The sequence below is a fragment of the Carassius gibelio genome, chromosome A16 (assembly GCF_023724105.1).
Source record: "Carassius gibelio isolate Cgi1373 ecotype wild population from Czech Republic chromosome A16, carGib1.2-hapl.c, whole genome shotgun sequence".
In the NCBI taxonomy this organism is placed as follows: Eukaryota; Metazoa; Chordata; class Actinopteri; order Cypriniformes; family Cyprinidae; genus Carassius; species Carassius gibelio.
Window position 1 is genome coordinate 10,442,077 of NC_068386.1, and position 20,798 is coordinate 10,462,874.

Below are 20,798 nucleotides of genomic sequence, written 5' to 3' on the forward strand. Positions count from 1 at the left end.
TGAAATGAAATGAAATGAAATGAAATGAAATGAAATGAAATGAAATTAAATTAAATTAAATTAAATTAAATTAAATTAAATTAAATTAAATTAATGCATTTAGCAGACGCTTTTATCCAAAGCGACTTACAGTGTATTCAGGCTATCAATTTTTACATATCATGTGTTCCCGGGGAATCAAACCCCCAACCCTGCACTTGCTTGCTTGCTACCAGTTGAGCTACAGGAATAGGGAACACATATTCGCTATTAACTAATAGTTTTCCTCCAATAAACTCCTAATTTGCTGCTTATTAACATTGAATAGGTAGTTGTTGAGTTTAGGTATGGGTTTGGGTTAAAGGATTTAGAATATGGTCATGAAGAGTAAGGCCTAATAAGTACTAATAAACACCCAATATTAAAGTAATATGCTTGCTAATAAGCTACTAGTTAATAGTGAGAACTGGGTCCTTAAAATAACGTGTTACAGACTTTCTTTCCTATGTTCAACACAAAACAACAAAACATTTATATATATATATATATATATATATATATATATATATATATATATATATATATATATATACATACATACAGTAAAAGGTAATGTGTTCAGGGTTGTTATAAACTGACTTTCACTGTATGGACAAAAACAGTCAACATTCTGCAGAAGAAAGAAAGCCATGCAGGTTTGTAACCGCACAAGAATGAGTAAATTATGACAGAATATTCCTTTTTTTGGGAAGACTGTCTGTTTAAAGTGTTTATAACAAGGCAGGATCGGATGCTTGTTTTGTTTTTTTTTTTTTTTTTTTTTTTTTTTTTTCACTGAAAGACTATAATGATTCAAAGTGAAAGTAATTAGAAAACTGAAAGTAAACATGATCTTGTTGTAAATGACAGGAAGTGGTTTTTTACTCTACATGACAGTTGCTAAAGGAAAAAAACATGCGATATAACACATTTTCATCAGAAATTGGCAAATACAGTTTACTTGTTTAGACGTGATTAACAAAAAGTTTATTATTTCTGTTGCAAAAAGACCATATTTCAGCGATGTCATAGTACACACACACACACACACACACACACACACATATATATATATATATATATATATATATATATATATATATTTTATATATATATATATATATATTTTGTATATATATATATATATATATATATATATATATATATATATATATATATATATATATATATAAAGAAAGTCATGCATGTTTGTAACAGCACAAGAATGAGTAAATTATGACAGAATATTCCTTTTTTGGGAAGATAACAAGGCAGGATCGGTTGCTTGTTTCTTTTTTTTTTTCTTTTTTTTTAGTTTTTTTCATTGAAAGACTATAATGATATATATATACACACACAAACACACACATAGTATACAATAAAAAAACGGATTATTAAAAGCCAGTACTTAACAAAACCATTCTACTAAACAGTAAGAATTATTTCTGTTTTCAATGTTCTTTTTTTTTTTTAAATGATTTGGTTATGCAATTCTGGCTTTTCCTGCTTTCCATTTACCAGCAGAAACATGCGGCCTCTTTGAGATTCAAAACTTCAGCACAGTTATAGAACTCTAAAAACAATCTATTAAACCAAAATTGTGCAATCCTGCTATTTCCCAGAACACTGTGTGGACATGTCATGTTTGTTTAGGTGAAATCAGCAGTGAAGCAAGCATTTCGAAAAGGGGAGGATCACAGGCTCAAAAAAGTATAAAATTCCTCTGGTAGCAAACTTCCAGACATTCCAAAGTTTTAGTTTGCAGTGAACCATGATGTCCTTCAAGACTGCACTGGGTCTGCTTCTCCTGTCCACAGTGGTCATGCTGGCTGAATCCTCATGGGGCAATGGTACATTTACAAATCTTGTTCATTATCACTTTGCTTAGCATGACTTTCACTACATTGTCTGCACCAATGTTTTTATTTGTTTTATTTTAATTTAAATAACTAACAAGTATATGGATTAAACTTGTTTTCTTAGCCTTAAACCATTTTAAAATGATATTTTTCCCTCATGTTAATATCATGTTAATATCCTCAGGGAAAGGAAACTCTTACAGTTATGACCTTTCCAAAATGTCTGACCTAAGAAAGCTATACAACTCCAAAGTTTTCATGGCAGAGAGGATGACCAGGCCTCTGGAGGGGATGTCTTTCCAATTAGGCAAACTTAGCCACTCTGGAGTCAGGTAAAATCAAGTTATAATCAACAGTTTTATCATTTTATTTTGTGTTATATGCATCATGGTGAATACATCACATTTGTATATTTAGGGGAGTGAGTGTTTTGAATCTTACAGTTTTCATCTGCTGGTCTTGCTTTTAGAGTTACTCTAGAAGACGGGACTAAATGGCTGGTCCATAAAGGAGACGGCTATGGCATCTCAACCCAGACTGTTGTTGTGGCTGCCCGTCATATAAGCAGTAACTGGAAGGCAAGTATTTTTGAAAGATGAGGGACATTACTTTATCCTTGTGTATGTGCATATAAAAGCCTATGTTTTTAAAATAAGACTTAATTAGAAATGTTTCAATAAAATTTACAGTACTCTCAATTTCACTTAACTTCATAATTTTGGTCTGTTCATTTATTAATATTGTTATTTTTATTATTTTTTTGACAGATTGTTGAGACAAAAGATTTTCGGGGGAGCAAGACAGTGTCAGATTTTGTGAAGGCCGGAGGAACAAATTACAAACTTTTGTTTGATAACTGCCATGATGCAGCCGACCGGATGATGGGTCATTAAATTAAAAACAATTATGTTAGTATGTTGTATGTGAAGAAAGCATCACTTTTAATACTTTAAATAATAATAATAATAAATGTAATAATGCATTCTTAATTGTTACACTGTTGTGTTTCTTAAATATCTTTTAAATGTATGATTGTGTTTCAATGTATTAACCCTAAATATACTTAAATATATTTGAAGTGCATTTATTTCATGCTAATTATACTACAAATAGATTTACATTTTGTATGTACTTATGTAAACAATTGTACTTTTAGCATATTAAACTGGTATACTTAAAGTCTGCTAAACTGGAACAAATAATTTAGTACTTAATGCACTTAAATTGTGCGAAAGTAGTTCTGAAGTCCAAATAAAGATATACTGATGTATATTTGATTTTGCTTAAGTGGAGCTATTGCAAGTATACTTCAGGTACACTTCACATATCTTGCATTTTAAGACCGATATTATTCAAAGATCATACAATCTTCATCAATAGTGACATTAAAACACATTTTAGGCTTAATATTAAGAAATGTGCATTGAATATAAAAAGAAAAAGAAAAAGAGATTTTATCTAGAAGTGATGTGCTGTGCTGAAAGTAAAATATCTGAATGATGGTAGATGGAGTTTGTGTAAACAGTCAAATAAGTTTGCCAAAGAAGCTGGCTATTTTTAAATATACAGCGCCTAATAATTATTCTTACCTCACTTGTTATGCCATGCCTTTTGCTTTCTGTGAACAGAATTTATCATCCAAACTTTTAATAACTGCCATAATGCAGTCAACAGGATGTTGGATGATTAAATTTGCTACAGTGTAAATGTTCATGTTTCATGAAAAGAGTTTTACTTCAATTTTTTTGTTATCAACTTGAAATTGAACAATTTGAAAAAATGTAAAAAGTGATACATTATAATCTTTAAATGTTTTATTTTACTGTAGCCTCCGTCATGTTTTGACATTTTATTGTGGAAAACAATATATCTTAAAGTTTCAAACAGGTTTATCATCATCACGATTAAATAAATATATAAATGAACAAATAAAGCTGCTGAGCTGCAGATGGTGACAGAGGTTCGTGTGTCCTTCAGTTTTATCCATGAGTCTTAAATGAAAAATGGGAAAGGCTGTGCAATATTTAAAGTGTAAGAAGGGAGAAGATGCCCTCCTTCAGAAAAGATGTCCTTCAGGATGATGATGCTTCAGCTAATGTGTTATTAAGGGAGATAAACAGAATCATTCCATTTAACAGAATGCTATCTCATAAAACTATTTCAACATTATTTAAACCTGTGGCAAGTACTTTTATATACTTTTATAGAATCTATAAATGACTTATAATATGTTTTTTAAAGCATAAAAAGATTTGTCATTAATATAGAATAAATACAGTATATTATATATTTTAACTACATTAATTTAAAAATATTAACGTGCATAGATGTGTATATAGTTAAGATTTTGTTTCAAATATGGACAAAAGAAAAGAGAGCACAATGAAAACTGTTTTTGATTAAAAACAATTGCATTTTCTGAATAAGAGAGACATGTTTATGTTTAGCCCTTGGACATTTTGACCAATTCATGTAAACTTATAATTTATCCGAATACTTTGATTTAAAGGAATTGCACAGTCGCAAAACAGAGGATTTAACACAAATACGACATTTCGCACCATAGCAGAGGCAAACAAAACAAACAAGACACAAAGCGTCTGATAAAAGGTCACGTGTCCGTCTGCAGCGCTCGTGCCTTCAGGCATTTTGTGCGTCGCGTGCGTGCGCGTGCACGTCCAGTTTGGGTAAAAGTAACAGAGCTAGAGTGAATACAATACACTATAGGAATTAATTGTCATTCTCTCAATGAATTTGCAAAGGTAAATCTATATGTCACGCGTATAGCCATAGCGGTCCTCAGAAAGCAACTGTCATTCTTCGAGTCGTTTTAACAAAGATAAAAACTTGCCTGTCATCTGTTTGTTTTTTTCTCTCTCTTTTTTTGCACATAGTTTTATCCCCTCGGAACGGTTTAGCTAGTCAGCTGGTACAGCATTAGCTGCTTGGCTAGCTCTGATGTGCTGTGCTAACTGGACAATGAGAGGTTTGACTTGAAGTTTCATTTTTAAAATCACGAGATGTAATGTTTATTCTCACGAGTTTAGTTGCCTTTTAAGAAAAGACTTGACAATCGTATTTATACTGCATGAAATTTGAGAAACTCGTTAGCCAGTATCTAGCATTAGCAAGCTAATGTTGTGATAATCCACTGAAAACAGTCAGCTAAGTTACCCTCTCTTTATATGTTTATGTGTTTTCACTATTTAATTTGCATCTGGGTTCTTTAGAAGGTTAAGTTTTCTTTACAGTATAACCAGTTTTTGTCATAGCGGTTTAATTTGTGCGCTAGTCTGTCATAAGTGAAGTAGCTGGTTAGCTCAGTTAGCCACTATCCTCTATGAACTCCTTTCCGTAAACTTTGATGTATCTACTTGATTTCTGTTGTTTGCATGTAATAGTGCTACTTCGTGACACGTCAGCGTGTGTAAATTTAGGAAAATATCTTGGTGTCCCTGATTGGAGGGTATCAGAATACAGTAGGTTGGTGAAAGGCCTGGTTTAGGGTAGATTCTGCAAGCTGGTAAAATAGTTGAGCATATGTTCCTGAGTCAGCTTGAATGAAATCGTGCATGTGTATTGGTGCATTTACAAATACCAGCTATGCAAGTGCAATTCAGGATTAAATAGTCAAATGTTTGTCCTTTTTAATATAAATTTGGTATTAATAACATGTTAAGCGTTTGTCCATGCAATATAGATCAGAGATTATTTCTTTACGTTTATAGGTCCATCCACAGGACGGGAGAGCATTTGTGTCTTGAGAAAGACCTTGTAAGACTATACTCAAAATGAGCAAGAAACCTCCAAATCGACCAGGGATCACTTTTGAGGTTGGCGCCAGGATCGAGGCCCAGGACTACCTGCAAAAATGGTATGAATTAATTTTGTAGGATCATTTAAAAATGCAATACAATCACCGCTACTTGTTTTAAATTGTGGTCTGCACTGTGGCTTCAAGGGAGTGCTTGGGGGAGTGTGACATTTTTGTAAGAAAAACTGAAAATGTAATAAAACATTTTTTAATAAACATTAAATTAAGTGTATGGAATTTTGTAGGAAATGAGTGAAAATGAAAATGCTTTTTTTTTTTTTTAGGGTGGTTGCATATATGGATCATTATATTTGGGGCATCTAAAATATTAAAATCCCATGTGTTATAAAATTGTTACAGTTTGCAAATACTCACTTGATTAATTTAGTCTCATCTAAAACAATTAAGAGTTACACTTAAACATTAGTCTGTGTCACTTTCTTTACGAATAGTTTGTTTAATGGGCCATTATTAAACGTGTGGTTTGTGTTTTGTTTTGTTGTTATTCATATATCCTTGATCCATGGTGAGTGGTTGCTTTGCAGGTACCCTTCACGTATCGAGAAGATTGATTACGATGAAGGAAAGATGCTTGTACATTTTGACCGTTGGAGCCATCGGTACGACGAATGGATTCTCTGGGACAGCAACAGACTTCGGCCATTAGAAAGACCGCCACTCCACAAAGAGGGTCTCAAAGAAGAGGAGGTTTGCAGTATTTCCTCTTTTCAGACATGCTTATGGTCTGAAATATCTAGGATGACATGAAATGCATGAGTAATGCAGGAAACTTTGTTGGCTGTTAGAGTATATACACCAGGTATAGAAAAGAATCACCCCCTTTAAATAATCACATTTGGTTGCTTTACAGCCTGAAATGAAGAAGGGCACAGTTTTTGTTTTACCCAGCTGTATTCATTCAGTGCAACTTATAACATCTAAGTGAAAGATATAACACCAGCATGTCAGAAAATACATTTTGAAAACATGATTATTTTAAAGGGGGGGTGTATCTTTTCTATACCCACTGTATGTCGAATGAAGCTGCTAAAATAAACTTTATTGATGTTTTCAGCCACTCAAATGAAATGAAATAAAAGAAAATCTCATTCTTTAATGAGATGAATGATTGATTAATTTTTGTCTTATAAACGTTTCTGCCAGGAGAGACTCGGCGAGATGAGAGCATCTCGTCTCCGTGAGCTTCCTGGAAGTACAGAGAGCACAGAGGACCAAAAAGACTTACCCCAGCAGAGACAAGTACATACCTCAATTACCCGTCTTCCTTGATCTGTCTCTCTCAAACTGCTTGTCCCATCATTGTTTGGGGTTTTCCTCCATCTACATAGCCAAAACCTTTTTATATGTATCTATAGAGGTGTTGTTACACTTAAACTATTGTACAAAAGTTACGTTTTGGTAAGATTTTGTATGAACGCTCTCATGGTTCATCTATTATTCAGTCAAAAAAAAACAGGAATACCGGTAATATTGTGAAACGTTTTTACAATTCAAAATCAACTTTTCTATTTTAATATTTCAAATTGTAAAAGCTGCTTAGGAAGCCCTTATTATTAATATCATTGTTGAAAACTGTATTGATGCATAATAGTTTTGTGGAGACAGTGGCATGTTCTTTCAGGATACTTTGTTGAATAGAAAAATTAAAAAAAATAGTGACCCCACACTTTTGAACTGTAGTATGTTTAAAGAAAGCTTTCCTTTCTGATGTATAGAAATATAGTAGATAAAATATATTTAAGAATCTATAAATACAATTTAGGCTTCTGTGGTTTTCTTGAATTTAATTTAAACTAGTATTTCAACGTATCTGTGTGGATGTTAAACTACTATAATCAGCTTGGCAAGTGCTTCATGAAATTATCAGAGGTTTGTGGTGTGTTCATCACAGTTTATTCTGCTCTAACAATTCACTTTAACTATCACAGAACATCCCATATCTTCAAAACAGGCTTGGCTGAAGTAGTCGGAGTTTTTTTTGACTAATTAATTGCATGTTTATTTTGTTTTTATTTTATCTTTAGGAATTGAGAGATGGTGAGGAGGTGCTTGCCCGATGGACAGATTGCCGCTACTACCCTGCCAAGATTGAAAGCATCAACAAGGAAGGTAAGACCACCTTGCTCATCCTTCAGGAAACATAATTTTTCTGTCAGCGTGCAAAAAAAAAAAACCTTAAGTGTGATTATCATTGTTAAAGTGAGTCTGTTTTTCTTTGCATAAGAAAAAGTGTTCTTAAATGCTATTTTTGAATGTATAGGATTTAGCCGAATGCATCTCTAGGCTAAACAAACGTTAAAAAAAAAAATTGAATAAAATCTAAAGATTCTAATGTATTTGCTGTGTTTTTTTTTTGTTTTGTTTTTTTTGGTACTTTAGGCACTTACACTGTACAATTTTATGATGGAGTCATTCGCTGTGTGAAAAGAATCCATATCAAGTCCATGCCAGAAGATGCAAAAGGACAAGTAAGTTTATTAAAGTGACTTTATTTAGTCCTCATCAGTTCCTTTCCTTATTCTCCTGATATTTAATAGATTTGTTTTTCACAGCTTGATTATTTTTGAGCATGTTTTATATATAATTGTGTATTTCAGTGTGGCCCTCTATAGTATTGTCCTTTACCTCTTCCTCTCTTTCAGAAGGTAAAATGCAGGGCTCAATCCTGAATATTATTTGAAGACACAAGCAGCTGGTCCACACAGCTTACAGTTGCATCTCTGTGCCAGTCAGGCAGCTCAGAGATGCTCAATCGCTTTATTCTACCTCCTCAGTTACCTTTACTACTTTATTAATAGCTTTACGTTTTTTTGTTTGTTTGTTTTTGCATGTTAGCCATGGTCAGAGGTGTGTTTGTGACCGGTCTCCGTCAGATGTGACTGATAGTGTATTGGTTTGTGTTCAAGCAGGACTGGATCGCTCTGGTGAAGGCTGCTTCAGCTGCAGCCAAGAATAAAGGAGGGAACAGACCACGTACCAGCGCCAACAGCAACAAAGACCGAGAAGACAGGAGGGAACAGCAGTCAGATGAAGAGCTTGACGATGAGGAAGATGATGATGATAGCCAATCAGAAAAACCTGGTATATGATTGGTTCTCTTTTCTTGCCCATTGAATTTCTGGATGTTTTACAGTGAAGTTCTTGCCTACCGATCTGTGTTCAGTTATGTTTTTCATAAACCTTTGTCATTTGAATGGAGACTGATCTTAAATCAGCACTTTGTTCATATTGAGCATCCACATGTGTCCGTTTCTTGCTTTATGCAGCAGAACTGGACTCAGAAGAGGAGGACAGTAAGCCAGCTTCTGAGGAGCTTGAACCAGCTACAGCAAAGAGGAGGAGCAAAAGACAAGGCAATTTGTGCAGCAGTAAAAGGACGCGTCTCAACAAGGGGGCAGGTAAATGTCATGGGTCCTTAAAATATTGTACAATGAGGGCCTTAGAGTCAAAAATTTTGAGTTCCACTCTTCTGAATTAATCTTTAATAGTCAGATTAATCATGGGCTCTATATTTTTGAAATAAACCGTGACATTAATTCTGCAGTGCGTAATGGCTATGATGTTTTGTGTCTGATTTTCCTATCTAACCATCAAGGATGTGCTGACTCTGAGTCTGAATGCAAAGCTGAGTCAAAAGAGCTTCCAGTGACATCACAGCAGGTATAGATGAAACTGACGTACTGTTATCAACAGGATGATCGCTTTCATAGACCCATTGTGTCATGTTTGCTTCTCCACCCATCAGAAAGTGTCAGGTGCAGAGACTAGTCCTGATGATGAGAGATCCCAGTCCGTCAGTTGTCAAAAAACTCCAGCACCCCCCTCTAGCTCATCTCTGTGCAAGTCTCGCTCAAGAAGAGTAAAACATGACTCGGGAGAGTCCACCACTAGCAATCAGAACACAACCGCAGTCCCCGAACCCAGTCCTTCACCCAGTTCTGCACACACACCCCCAGACAGCACACACACTGGTAGGTAGTGTTTATAGATTGTCAACTCTCAGCAGTTACAACAAACTTGATATTTCAAATTAAATGGATGTGAAAATAATATGTGTGTCTGTTTCTGCATAGCCCCTACCAATTCCCCCCAGAAAAGGAGACGATCTCAGCGTCTCGCAACCAGCTCTGACCAGTCGTATCCCTCTTCACCACACATGAGGGACTCAAGCACTCACCCTCCTCCAGATGACTCTCAAAAAGCTGGTGAGAGAGACAAACTTGCATAAGCAGAGCTTATACCATTGTAAAGCACTCGAAAATTACTGTTCAAAGGTTTGGGGTCCTTATGATTTGACCTTTTAAATCATAATCATGATACTTTTGAAAGGTAGTGTACATGCATGCCGGTAGCACCACTCTAGAATAGTGTGTCTTGAAATTGCATGATTATCAATACCTGATCTGTATAAATCGTGTGTGTTAATTATTATTATCATTATTTTTTTTAGGTGAAGACAGCAGTACTGCAGTTAAAACGGAAGCTCCTTCTCAAAAGCCAGCTTCAGGAAGCCCATCCACAGCTCCTCCCACTAGCATTGCTGAGTCACCTGTCACTGAGAAGGACAAGATGACTGACGTGTTGTCCAGTAATCAAACAACTCTTGAAGGGAACTCGTCCTCTGTAGTGACTGGTAGGTTGGTCATGCAAGCATAGGATTGAATGCCTTTATTATGTTTCTCCATGACACTTGAACCTTTTGAAGGACACTTTGTGGCATTGCTATAGTAAACCGCAAAGTCACATGTCAGGATATATGAAAAATATCAACAGCAGACTGTTTAATGGTAATGATTGTTATGATTTGGCTGCTTGTGCTTTAGTGATATGTAAGTACCAGTGTTGGGTGTAACGCGTTACAAAGTAACGCGTTACTGTAATAATATTACTTTTTTCAGTAACTAGTAGTGTAAGGCATTACTCGTCTGAAAATGGTAATATTATTACAGTTTTCCCAAGCTAGTTACTTGCGTTACATTTGCCAGTAGCACCTTCATCACACACACAAGGCACACAATACAGAGAACAGAAGGGAAGGGAAGGAGGGCGTGAATGGAACAGTGATTGGTCTGGGTTTGGCACGAGGTATCATTTACCATCACTGATTGGTCGACAGCCGGCAGCAGAGCGGCACGCTCAGACAGATGGGGAAAAATGGAAGCGTCAACAATGGCAAGCTCTTTTTCAGAGGAAGGTTCCCAGCAAAAGAAAGCTAGTTTCGACGGGTGGAGATTCAGTAATTATTTTGTAGGAGTGCTCCGATCACGATCGGCCGCTCGTTAATGCGCATCTCAGTAAAGCCGGTTCTCTAATCAGCGGTTTATTCCATCAGGTGCGTGAACCATATGTTCATACAACCGTGCCAATAAACGCTGAAAATGAACTGGATTTGCGCATCTTCTCAGTTAATAACGGCTCTGTGTAGTAACAGCTGCTCTATGTGAAATCACGCACCTGATGGAATTAACCGCTGATTAGATAACAGGTGTACTGACGAGCAGTAATATAAGTGAGTTGTGTAAACAGTGATTTATGTGACTTCAATTATTTCTTATTAAACTGAAATCGAAAAGTAAAAAGTATTTTTTGGAAAAACCACATCCTAGTGTTAGTCTTCATATGCTGATGAATAGTGTTAACACGGATATAGAAAAATAAGGAGTGCAAGAGATTGATTCCTAATGTCAGTTTATTTTTAATTAATACTATAGTAGTTCGGCTCCCTTTACATCTTTAACTACCCGTTAATTTATCAATTGAATGGGTGACCTATCCTCATTAATAGAGCAAACATTTGTCCCCCCTGAGAGAATTGGCAGGAGCCGCCACTGATAAAGACCCTAAAGAACACTCCTCCTTTGTATGTTCTCCCTCCATCTGATGCATCTCAGGCAATCATAGAGTAATTAAGAAAAAAAGATGTAACTAGTAATATAACTAGTAATATAACTAGTTACTTTCTCCAGGGAGTAATAAAGTAAAGTAAGGCATTACTATTTTTGAGAGTAATATGTAATATGTAATATATTACTTTTTTGAGTAACTAGCCCCAACACTGGTAAGTACTATATATTATCTTCTCATTTTATGTTCAGCTCCAGGTCAGAAAGTTCCTTCCAGGACTCCTAAAGCCAACAAACACGCCAGAGAGCCAAGTATGGATTTTCACCTCTCTTCCACTTACTTAAATTAAAAAATGTCAAAGTCCATTTATATATATATAGAATTACTTTACTAATTTTAATATATAGTAGTATGTAAAAAAAGGCTTTCCCCTTCCTTTTCAGTTATTAACACCAAAAAGTCTGATGATCCCACTGCTCCCAATGAGTCTTTAATAGACTTGGACCATAATAAATTTAAGTGTAAAGTCCCTGGCTGCTCTAAAGCATTCCGGAAGGCAAAGCTTCTGGACTATCACCTGAAGTACTATCATAACACTGAGAAAGAAATGGACAGTGAAGTCTGCTCTCCAGAGAGGGTTGGCCGCTCCAGGGCCACGTCTGCTTCCATGCCTACGAGCACCTTGTCTGATATGCCAGATAACAAGAGACGCAGGACCGTCTCTACTTCTTCCTGTAGGTTGTTATTTGCCGGGGTCCTTTTAGATAAATGGCTAATAAATTAACAGTTACACAGTTTAACTGAATTCTGTTTTTCTGTTTGGGGGCTTAGCGCTGTCCTCTCAGGGCTTCATGCTTCAAATGGACAGTTCTGGCTGTGTGAGGCCTCCTAAATTCTGTAAGAAGAAACGTTCTTCTGCCTCCGTAAGTTCAGACAGTACAGAGGTCTCCCTACCACCTCCCACGTTTGATCATCTCCATGATAAGATTATCAAGAAGGATAAGCACCTAGATGGTGAGCTATTTCTTCAGATTGTAAAGATGATGGATGGAGTTCCTTTTTCTCCCTCTTATTTGACCTTTTATCTTATGGATGTTTATTTTGTCTTCAGGGCTTTGTATAAAGACAGAGAGGAAATTCAAACTGGAGGATAAATGTCAGTTGTTTGGTGAGTTTACTGAACTTTTTTTTTTCATCTCAATTTCACATTCTTAAACCAAGAAGTTCTCATCATATCTTGTATTTCTTTCTCTGATTGTAGTGAAAAAGAGGGATAAAGACAGAAGGAAAGAGAAGGACTTTTTCCGAATTAAACAGAAGAAAAAGAAAAAAAAGAAGAAGAAATCAAAGCTGCACTGTAAGATACGTTTTGAGGTTGCCTCAGTTTCAGAGGTCTTTTTACTTACAAGTATAGAAGTACTTAAAATCTCACATCTGTGAGTTAAAAATAAAAAACTACGATGTCTTTTAAAATGTTTTAATTTAAACTCTGTCTTAAAGTGCCACATTCCACTTTAGGCATCTGTTTCAGTTCATAATGAGTTGCCTGTACATGTTCCCCTATGAAACGAGAGGATCATATTGTTCTCACCTTTGTGCAAAGGTTATGCAGACCTAGATGAGATGTCGTTGGCTTATTTGGATAGACTGTCTTCCCCGTTACATCGTTCTTCCTCTAGTGCCTTCAAGCACAGCACCTTCCAATACCCTCGTGCCATACTGTCCGTCGACCTCTCCGGGGAGAGTAAGTCCTCTCATTGATTTGCAGAATTTCGTAGCTACTTTCCAATAATGTTATCATTTCAGCTGTAGCTTCCAGCCACTAAATTTGATGTTCTGTACCTAATAGATAGAAGTCAACATGAATGGGGTATCAGTGATGTGCTGTGATGTTGAGCCTCATTTCTTGTCCTACTTCCTTTTCCTATCTCAGACCTGTCTGACATCGACTTTCTGGAAGACTCGACCACTGAGAGTTTGCTGTTCAGTGGAGATGAGTATAACCAGGATCTAGACTCGATCACTATGGAGGACTTCCAGTATGAGGATGATGACGGTGGCGATGAAATTGTTCGCTGCATCTGTGAGATGGATGAAGAAAACGGCTTCATGATTCAGGTAGGATCACTCTTAGTAAATGCCAGCCGTTAAGCTTTGAAAGTAGTTTATATTCTGCCTGTAAATACAATGTTTTATGCAAGAAGCATCTTATATGTGCTTCTGATTTATGGTGTCTTTGTTTTGAATCTGTTGTCTGAATAGAATAGGTCGTTTTCTGATAACATATCTCTCTCTGTACAGTGTGAGGATTGTATGTGTTGGCAGCACAGTGTGTGTATGGGGCTTTTGGAGGACAGCATCCCCGATCACTACATATGTTACATCTGCAGAGACCCTCCAGGTAACTACTTTGCAACAAAACTTTATCCAGCTTACTAAAGATGTCAAATGTCTGTTTCTGAAATGGAAATGAAGTTTATGTAAATATAAGACTGAAATTGCTCCAGGGTTGTTACTAAACTATTTTTGTTTTTCAGGTCAGAGGTGGAGTGCTAAATACCGCCATGATAAAGAGTGGCTACAGAAGGGCCACATGTATGGCCTGTCCTTCCTCACAGAGAACTACTCGCATCAGAATGCCAAGAAGATCGTGTCCACTCACCAGCTGCTGGCTGATGTTTACAGTGTTAAAAATTTGCTCCATGGCCTTCAGTTGAAGATGGATATTTTACAGTAAGAGATGCTTTGCCTTTCCTGAACCTAGCAAATTATTTAAATTAGGTGACATTGTTGAAAAAAATACGTACTATTATACATTTCTTCCGAATGAATTGTCAAAGAATGGTTAAGCTAGGGTGTGATAAAATTTATGTTAATAATGATAAGAAGATGTGTACATTTTTACTCCATAAGGATTCATTGAATGTCCTATAACAACAGAAATAAACACTGCAACAGCCAGTCAGTGCAAACACACATAACACTCAGTGTTTCAAGCATCTGACATCTCAGTATATGAGGACAGTCCACATGAACTTCATCTATACTCAGCGTTCACTTCACAAGCTTTTTCACCATTTCATCTGAGAAAACCTATAAATGCACACTGAAACTTCAAAATCTTCATGACAAACTCCCAAAATAAAAGCACGGGAACATAAAAATACAGTATATTACTATTGTATACCAAGATGTTCTTAATATTACTATTTATTTAATGAATATTATTCAACCAAGATTTTTTTTTTATCCAACAATTATCAGTATTTTTGTATTAAACAAAACTTTAAACCATAAAATAAAATACATTTATTTTAATAAGAACCTTTTGAGGGAGAAAATCGAATGGATTTTTTCAGGTTATTTTTACATTCATTCTTAAGGTCTAACTAATTAATGAGAATGAGTAAATTTAATATTGTGATGAATATTGATATTGAATAACGGGGATAAAATTATAATATTTCTGGCCATACTGCCTAGCCAATTTTGAAGTGAATTTTATTTGTGTAACAATGGTTGTGCATTGGTTGAGTTGAGGCTTTAGGCCTGTTTCCCAAAGCTGTCAGGTTCTAAATTGATCATCTGATATATTACTGAAGAAGAAAAGATCCAGGAACAATAATATGCTTTTAACATTTTCTCAGGAACAAACATAACCCAAGTTTGCACTTGTGGGCCCGGTCTTGGGTGAACTCTGATGAGGACCAGCCTATGGGTGGTGTTCCAGACTGCCTACATTTTAAAGAGCACCTCAACCTGAACTCAAGCCCTGAAACTTATATAACCAGCGAACACAGCTACCAGAAACCTCCCGGTACAGGCCTCGAACACACAAGGGATGAGCAGGGAATGCAAACAGCCTCTCAGTTTTACCGAAAGGAGGAAGAGGTAACCAAGGGACAGTTAAATCTCAGATCTGGATAGGAGATGGAGTTTGAAATCTGTGCTGTTTGTGGTTTGTGCAGGTGAGCAGTGCCATTGCTCTGACTGGCTGTGTGAATGACAGCAGTCTGGGCTCCAAGGAGCAGGCCAGGAACTGTCTGCAGTGGCAGATGAACCTGCTTACACACATAGAGGATGTTCAGAACCAGCTGTCTGGCCGTATGGACCTTATTGAGAAAGAGCTTGATGGTAAGCGGGAGAAATATGGGAAGTGCCACATGACCAGGGCTGGCTGAATTCTTTTCTGTGGTGCCACAGAAGAATGCCGTCATGAGCTTGAGTTGAAGTTAAAAGACTTGCTTATGATTTGTGATGGCTAATGATTTTATCCTTTGTGAAAATTTAACCAGAAACATTTTGCTTGCTTTTTCCATAAAAAAAATAATCCAAGCAGAGATATCTATTTTTGATATTTTGTAAAGGTTTCATTCTTTTTCTCCCTATCTGTATGAAGTGCTCGAGAGTTGGTTGGACTTCACAGGAGAATTGGAGCCCCCTGATCCCCTGGCCCGACTGCCACAGGTCAAGTGCCGCATCAAACAGCTTCTGACAGACCTGGGGAAAGTGCAACAGATGAGCACCCTCTGCTCTGTGTGATACACACATTACAGTGTGTGTTCTGAGCTTCTAACACAACCTCTTGTTTCTCCGTGTGTGAGAAGGTTTATTCTACATGATTCTCCTGTTCAGCAGATGTGCCCTTTGTGAAGTAAAACATTGGCCATCACCAAGTATGACATGAGGAAAATGCACACTTAATGTGTGAAACAGGAAGAGGTCAATGCATTCATGCGGAGTCAAAACGTATCTGCTTAAAGAAGATTTTACTTTCCAAAACAGGAAGAGCTCACTATAGCAGAATAATTCTAATGTTAAAATAAGAGATTATCTATTTAAAAAAAAAAAACCCTGAAGAGGTTAACACCACACATTAATTTAGGTTTTAACTAATTGAATTTTTTGTGTTTGTTTTTTTTTTTTTTTTTTTTATTAAGTTCAGTTAGACCCCCAAAGCAAATCTAGTCTGTATTTCCACTCTGTGAGCTTAAGGACATTTTTTAACTTGACTGAAGTGGGTCACTGATAGCAGAATGTTTAAGAGTTCATTAGTGTTCGAGGAAACAAAATTTGGTTATAACGTTTTTTTTGTCACTTAAAAATTTTCCCTAACGTGCCAAGAAAAAAAAACTGCTCTTTTTTTTTTTTTTTTCAAACATGCACAGATTTTTATACGTTTTTGAAATGGATTTTGCATTTTAAGCCAGGATTGGTCTTATTTGCAGTCTGATACACTGGCACTAAAGGTTCACAATGCCAACAAGCTCATTAGACCACCACCCAGACAGTTTTCACACATCAACTTGTCTAATACTCACTTCTCTACAGTCTTGATGGATACTGTAGCGATTCACATGAAAACAAACTACTCTAACTTAATCCAGGATGTCCAGAAAGAGGTGACTCTTCTCACTAAGGTCTGTTTATCACGTTGATACTTTGAGAGTTGCTGCCGTGAAGTAAGCTAATCCTGAGATGGATGTAAATGCATTAAAAAAATCAATTTAGTTCAGGTCATTTTTTTTAAATGTATGAACAGTTTTTATAACTGTAAGGAAAAACAATGAAAAACTAAGGCATAAGAGGATAATACTTGAAAATGCCTGTTTAATCTCAATTTCTATTAATCTGTACAAAGAGTGTTTTAGAATTTAGATTTAAAACTTGAAGTTTCTTTTAGATGAGAAATACCAGCTGTACATTTAAAGCTTTTATTTAAAGATCTGATGTAATTATCTGTATGTACAACTTCATTAAAAAATATTCTCAACATTTTTGGTGTATAGTCATTGTTTACACTTCCTTTATGCAATAATGTTCATTTAGGAAGTTTTAGGTTTTAAATGTTAAAAAGGTATTTTCCTCTTTATAAAAGTATTGGGGTAACCAAATAAGAGAAGTTACTTCCCACAGCTTAATTGAAAGTGCTTTTCAGATGTCTGACGTTGCTGGTTCTTCTTAAAGAAGCACTCTCAAAAGTTCAAGCTTGGCTGCTCTCTTTACAAGGTCCTAAATGTTCTTGTTCACTACCAGGTACTCTAACCAGGCTGGAGAGGTTTGTGTTTTGATAGTTAAATCCGTAAAATGGCAAAATGCTGAACAGGTATGACAATGCACATCTTGGATATGGTATAAAGACACTGCAGTCTTGTAACAGTCACTAGGAGAGTTCTTGCATCCTAGAGAAGATGCAGAACATGGAAGAGATTAAGCTCCTTTGTGTTACCTTAACGCTGCTTAGCATCTTCACGCTGACGTGTGGAAAGATTTCAGGTGAGTGTCCAGTCTATTCGTAACAGCTTTGTTTATTCTAATTCTATATAGGTTCTGTATTTAGGCTTCTCCGGTTTGTAAAACTCATCCACCTGTTTCTTCTCCTCAGAGTACCAGCTGGAGACTGAGAGTCTGAGTCAATGTGAGCAGCTCAGGGCTGTCAGCTCAGCACAGGGACATGAGCACATACCCCAGTGCTCCGAGGACGGCCGCTTTAGGTGCATTAACTTGACCAATATTGTATATGAAATTACATAAATGCATCATGGTATGTTATAATAATAATGGCATCCTTGTAGGCATGTTCAGTGTAATCATGGAGGCAGGGAGTGTTGGTGTGTGAATGCAGAAGGACTCGAGATACCTGGGAGTCGACAAAATGCATCCACGGTTCATTGTAATTCATTCTTCAAATTTCAACTTTAAAAATTCAACATGTCCAGCATTACAAAAAGTTGCTTTACTAACATTTTTGATCAGTGAAACGCATCCTGTCCCTTCTCTATAGGTTTAACCTCATGCCAGCTCCAGAGACAGCAGGCTCTGCAAACTGAAGGCATCACCCTGGTGCCAGTATGTCTGGACTCCGGTGAGTTCGAGCCGGTGCAGTGTGATGCATCCCGTGGCCAGTGCTGGTGCGTGGACCAAGAAGGTATGGAGATCTATGGAACCAGGCAAAACGGAAAGCCCTCAAAGTGTAAGTGCATTTACTAAGTGTAGTATTAATTTGATTCCCTGGATGCACTGGTCTCTGAAAAAGCAAGAAGCATACCTGCTTAGATTTGTTTTAATAGCTATGAATCTTAGATTTCTGGATGACACAGAAATAGATATTCTGCTCTGCTGTATGATGCGTCTTAACCCTTGACCTTAGGTCCTGGTACTTGTGAGGTGAGACAGCGGCGACTCCTTCATGGAATCGGAGAACCCTCTCCCCCTCAGTGCTCAGATGATGGGGGCTTCTTACCTGTGCAGTGCAAGTTTGTCAACACTACTGACAGAATGATATTTGATCTCTTACACACATTTAACAGGTGAGACATGCGGTTTGCTGTTCAAAAGTTAGAGGTTGGTAAAATTTAATTTGAGCCAAACTACAGTACAACTGCTACTTTGTGAAATATTATTATGATTTAATATTGCAGAATATATTTTAAAATGTAATTTATTACTGTGATGGCAAAGCTGAATTTTCAGCAACCATTATGACAGTCTTAAGGGTCACATGGTCATTTCACAAATCATTCTTTTGAATGGAAAGTTCAAAAGTACAGCATATAAAAAGCTTCTATTAAATTTTAAATGTCTTTATTGCCTTTTTATCATTTGAACGTGTCTTTGCCAAATTAAAATATTAATTTTTATATATATATATATATATATATATATATATATATATATATATACACACACACACACACACACACACACACACACACACACATAAAGAAATTACTGACCCTAAACTTTTTAAAGGTAGTGTATATTATTCTGTAATAGGAAAACAGAAAATTGCTAAATAAAGGTTATTTTCTCATTTAAAGTTCAATATATTAAATGAATTAGAGATTCTCTTCCAAAAGCTTACGCTACAATTCTGTATCTGGAATAGCAGCCCAAGCAGTACATAATTAACCACCAGATAGCAGTATTGTGTCTGAAAGAAGAAGCATGTACAACGGTTTTTCCTGATCTGCATTTAATTGAAATTTCATTTACTTTAACAGAGACCCAGAGGTTTTCCAGACATTCAGTGCTTTCAGGAAGGCCTACCCAGATCTCTCTAGTTATTGTTTCTGTGCAGACAGTCGTGGAAGAGAGATGCCCAGCACAGGTGATACACACCTATTCAGTTACATTCAGGTTAAAGAACGGGACCTAAAAGCTTGTAGGTTTAAACACTGCAAAGAGTGAACCATAAACTATCACCATTGCAAACTGTGCCCTTTTTTGCCCTTGCAGAACACTGAACATCTGTTTGAGTTGTCGTTAGTTTTCCCTGATCAAGTTGTGACATTTTGTGTGCTGTTAAAAAAATGAATTGTTTTGAGTTTGGTCTGTGTAGGTGTGGAGTTGCTGTTGGATGAGGTGTACGACACAGCGTTTTCAGACCAGAGTGCAGGAAGTACATTTGCGCAGTCAAACATGTACAGGATCCTACAGCGTCGCTACCTTGCCGTCCAGCTGGCCGTGAGCGGGAGATTTAGATGTATGCAGCATTTCATTGAAAAGCAAGCCACTATAATGATGTCATATACTGCAAATCATTGTTTTTGCCTTGTTTTCCGGTTAAAATTTCTAAGTATTCCTAAGAATATACATTTTGGTTTTCAAATACATTTAAGATGCATTAAGTTTATTTTTCTCAAATAATTTTGAACATAGTTTTCCCTTAATTTGCCTGGGGAAAAAAAGTACTAAATAAATATATACATATAAAATTTGTATTTATATTTTGCTATCTCCTCATCCACCACCTAATATGTACTAATAAATAATTGTTTCCTGTACATGTAAAGATAGAATTTGGGGAAAGAAATAGAAGTTGTTGTTGCAGTGCAGGACTAAAATCTACACTCCAGCATTTGCTTGATACATCCGTACAATAATATAGGTGCTGACCCAACTTTTGTTCTTTCTCAAAGGTCCCACCCCATGTGAGAGTGAACGGGCCGCAGCTACTCGGGCAGGCAATGGCTTTGTACCCTCCTGCATTGATAACGGAGCATATGTTTCAACCCAGTGTCAGTTAGGTGGACAGTGTTGGTGTGTGGATGCTGATGGCAAAGAGATCTTTGGCACACGCCAGTATGGAGTCCCAAATTGTAGTGAGTTTGGCCTTTGTGTGTATTTCATTGAATTTTCATTATGTTCCATGATGCCTCTTCAGCATCTTTGGTAACAGCAAATCTGATATGACTGATATTAATCAGTAACAGAAGTAATGTCCAAGTAGTTAGAAAGTA

At 36.4% G+C, this 20,798-nt stretch overlaps 3 protein-coding genes across 10 annotated transcripts in view; all 3 read left to right on the top strand.

Moving 5' to 3' along the window:
- Positions 1 to 1,702: 1,702 nt before the first annotated feature.
- LOC128029987 (uncharacterized) lies at positions 1,703 to 2,955 on the top strand. Its single transcript, XM_052617439.1, has 4 exons — positions 1,703 to 1,868; positions 2,062 to 2,209; positions 2,347 to 2,455; positions 2,645 to 2,955. The coding sequence occupies exons 1-4, from the start codon at positions 1,790 to 1,792 to the stop codon at positions 2,768 to 2,770; spliced, it is 462 nt and encodes a 153-aa protein (XP_052473399.1). The 5' UTR covers positions 1,703 to 1,789; the 3' UTR covers positions 2,771 to 2,955.
- Positions 2,956 to 4,489: 1,534 nt separating this feature from the next.
- Positions 4,490 to 17,331, top strand: LOC128030971 (PHD finger protein 20-like protein 1). 6 transcript variants are annotated; one of them, XM_052619080.1, is made up of 25 exons: positions 4,509 to 4,639; positions 4,772 to 4,863; positions 5,606 to 5,751; positions 6,237 to 6,399; positions 6,856 to 6,951; positions 7,737 to 7,821; positions 8,092 to 8,180; positions 8,619 to 8,793; positions 8,982 to 9,110; positions 9,308 to 9,372; positions 9,458 to 9,683; positions 9,786 to 9,917; positions 10,163 to 10,345; positions 11,808 to 11,867; positions 12,000 to 12,290; positions 12,388 to 12,570; positions 12,668 to 12,724; positions 12,818 to 12,913; positions 13,160 to 13,300; positions 13,490 to 13,674; positions 13,858 to 13,957; positions 14,094 to 14,289; positions 15,204 to 15,447; positions 15,525 to 15,690; positions 15,956 to 17,331. In XM_052619080.1, exons 3-25 carry the CDS (start codon positions 5,669 to 5,671, stop codon positions 16,096 to 16,098), a joined length of 3,288 nt encoding a protein of 1,095 aa, XP_052475040.1. In that variant the 5' UTR covers positions 4,509 to 4,639; positions 4,772 to 4,863; positions 5,606 to 5,668; the 3' UTR covers positions 16,099 to 17,331. The 6 variants fall into 6 exon arrangements, with proteins under 6 accessions (XP_052475037.1, XP_052475039.1, XP_052475040.1 ...); XM_052619081.1 differs by having other exon boundaries at positions 8,622 to 8,793; XM_052619076.1 differs by having other exon boundaries at positions 4,510 to 4,639; positions 8,979 to 9,110.
- Positions 17,332 to 17,675: 344 nt separating this feature from the next.
- Positions 17,676 to 20,798, top strand: part of tg (thyroglobulin) — a 28,069-nt gene continuing 24,946 nt past the window's right edge. For all 3 annotated transcript variants that reach the window (XM_052618342.1, XM_052618343.1, XM_052618344.1), the window contains exons 1-8: positions 17,676 to 17,832; positions 17,942 to 18,050; positions 18,132 to 18,229; positions 18,341 to 18,529; positions 18,707 to 18,866; positions 19,560 to 19,666; positions 19,898 to 20,041; positions 20,478 to 20,660. In XM_052618342.1, coding sequence (XP_052474302.1) covers positions 17,748 to 17,832; positions 17,942 to 18,050; positions 18,132 to 18,229; positions 18,341 to 18,529; positions 18,707 to 18,866; positions 19,560 to 19,666; positions 19,898 to 20,041; positions 20,478 to 20,660 — 1,075 coding nt within the window. In that variant the 5' untranslated portion in view covers positions 17,676 to 17,747. The remainder of the gene's footprint in view (positions 17,833 to 17,941; positions 18,051 to 18,131; positions 18,230 to 18,340; positions 18,530 to 18,706; positions 18,867 to 19,559; positions 19,667 to 19,897; positions 20,042 to 20,477; positions 20,661 to 20,798) is intronic.

What these genes read in the sequence shown, in the direction of transcription:
- LOC128030971 (XM_052619077.1), top strand. Translation starts at nt 5,669, where the DNA reads ATGAGCAAGAAACCTCCAAATCGACCAGGGATCACTTTTGAGGTTGGC. An exon ending in CGTCGACCTCTCCGGGGAGA is followed by an intron (nt 13,301 to 13,489) that starts GTAAGTCCTCTC and finishes TTCCTATCTCAG; the next exon opens with ACCTGTCTGACATCGACTTT. An exon ending in TTTACCGAAAGGAGGAAGAG is followed by an intron (nt 15,448 to 15,524) that starts GTAACCAAGGGA and finishes TGGTTTGTGCAG; the next exon opens with GTGAGCAGTGCCATTGCTCT.
- LOC128029987 (XM_052617439.1), top strand. Translation starts at nt 1,790, where the DNA reads ATGATGTCCTTCAAGACTGCACTGGGTCTGCTTCTCCTGTCCACAGTG. An exon ending in TGAATCCTCATGGGGCAATG is followed by an intron (nt 1,869 to 2,061) that starts GTACATTTACAA and finishes TAATATCCTCAG; the next exon opens with GGAAAGGAAACTCTTACAGT. An exon ending in ATATAAGCAGTAACTGGAAG is followed by an intron (nt 2,456 to 2,644) that starts GCAAGTATTTTT and finishes TTTTTTTGACAG; the next exon opens with ATTGTTGAGACAAAAGATTT.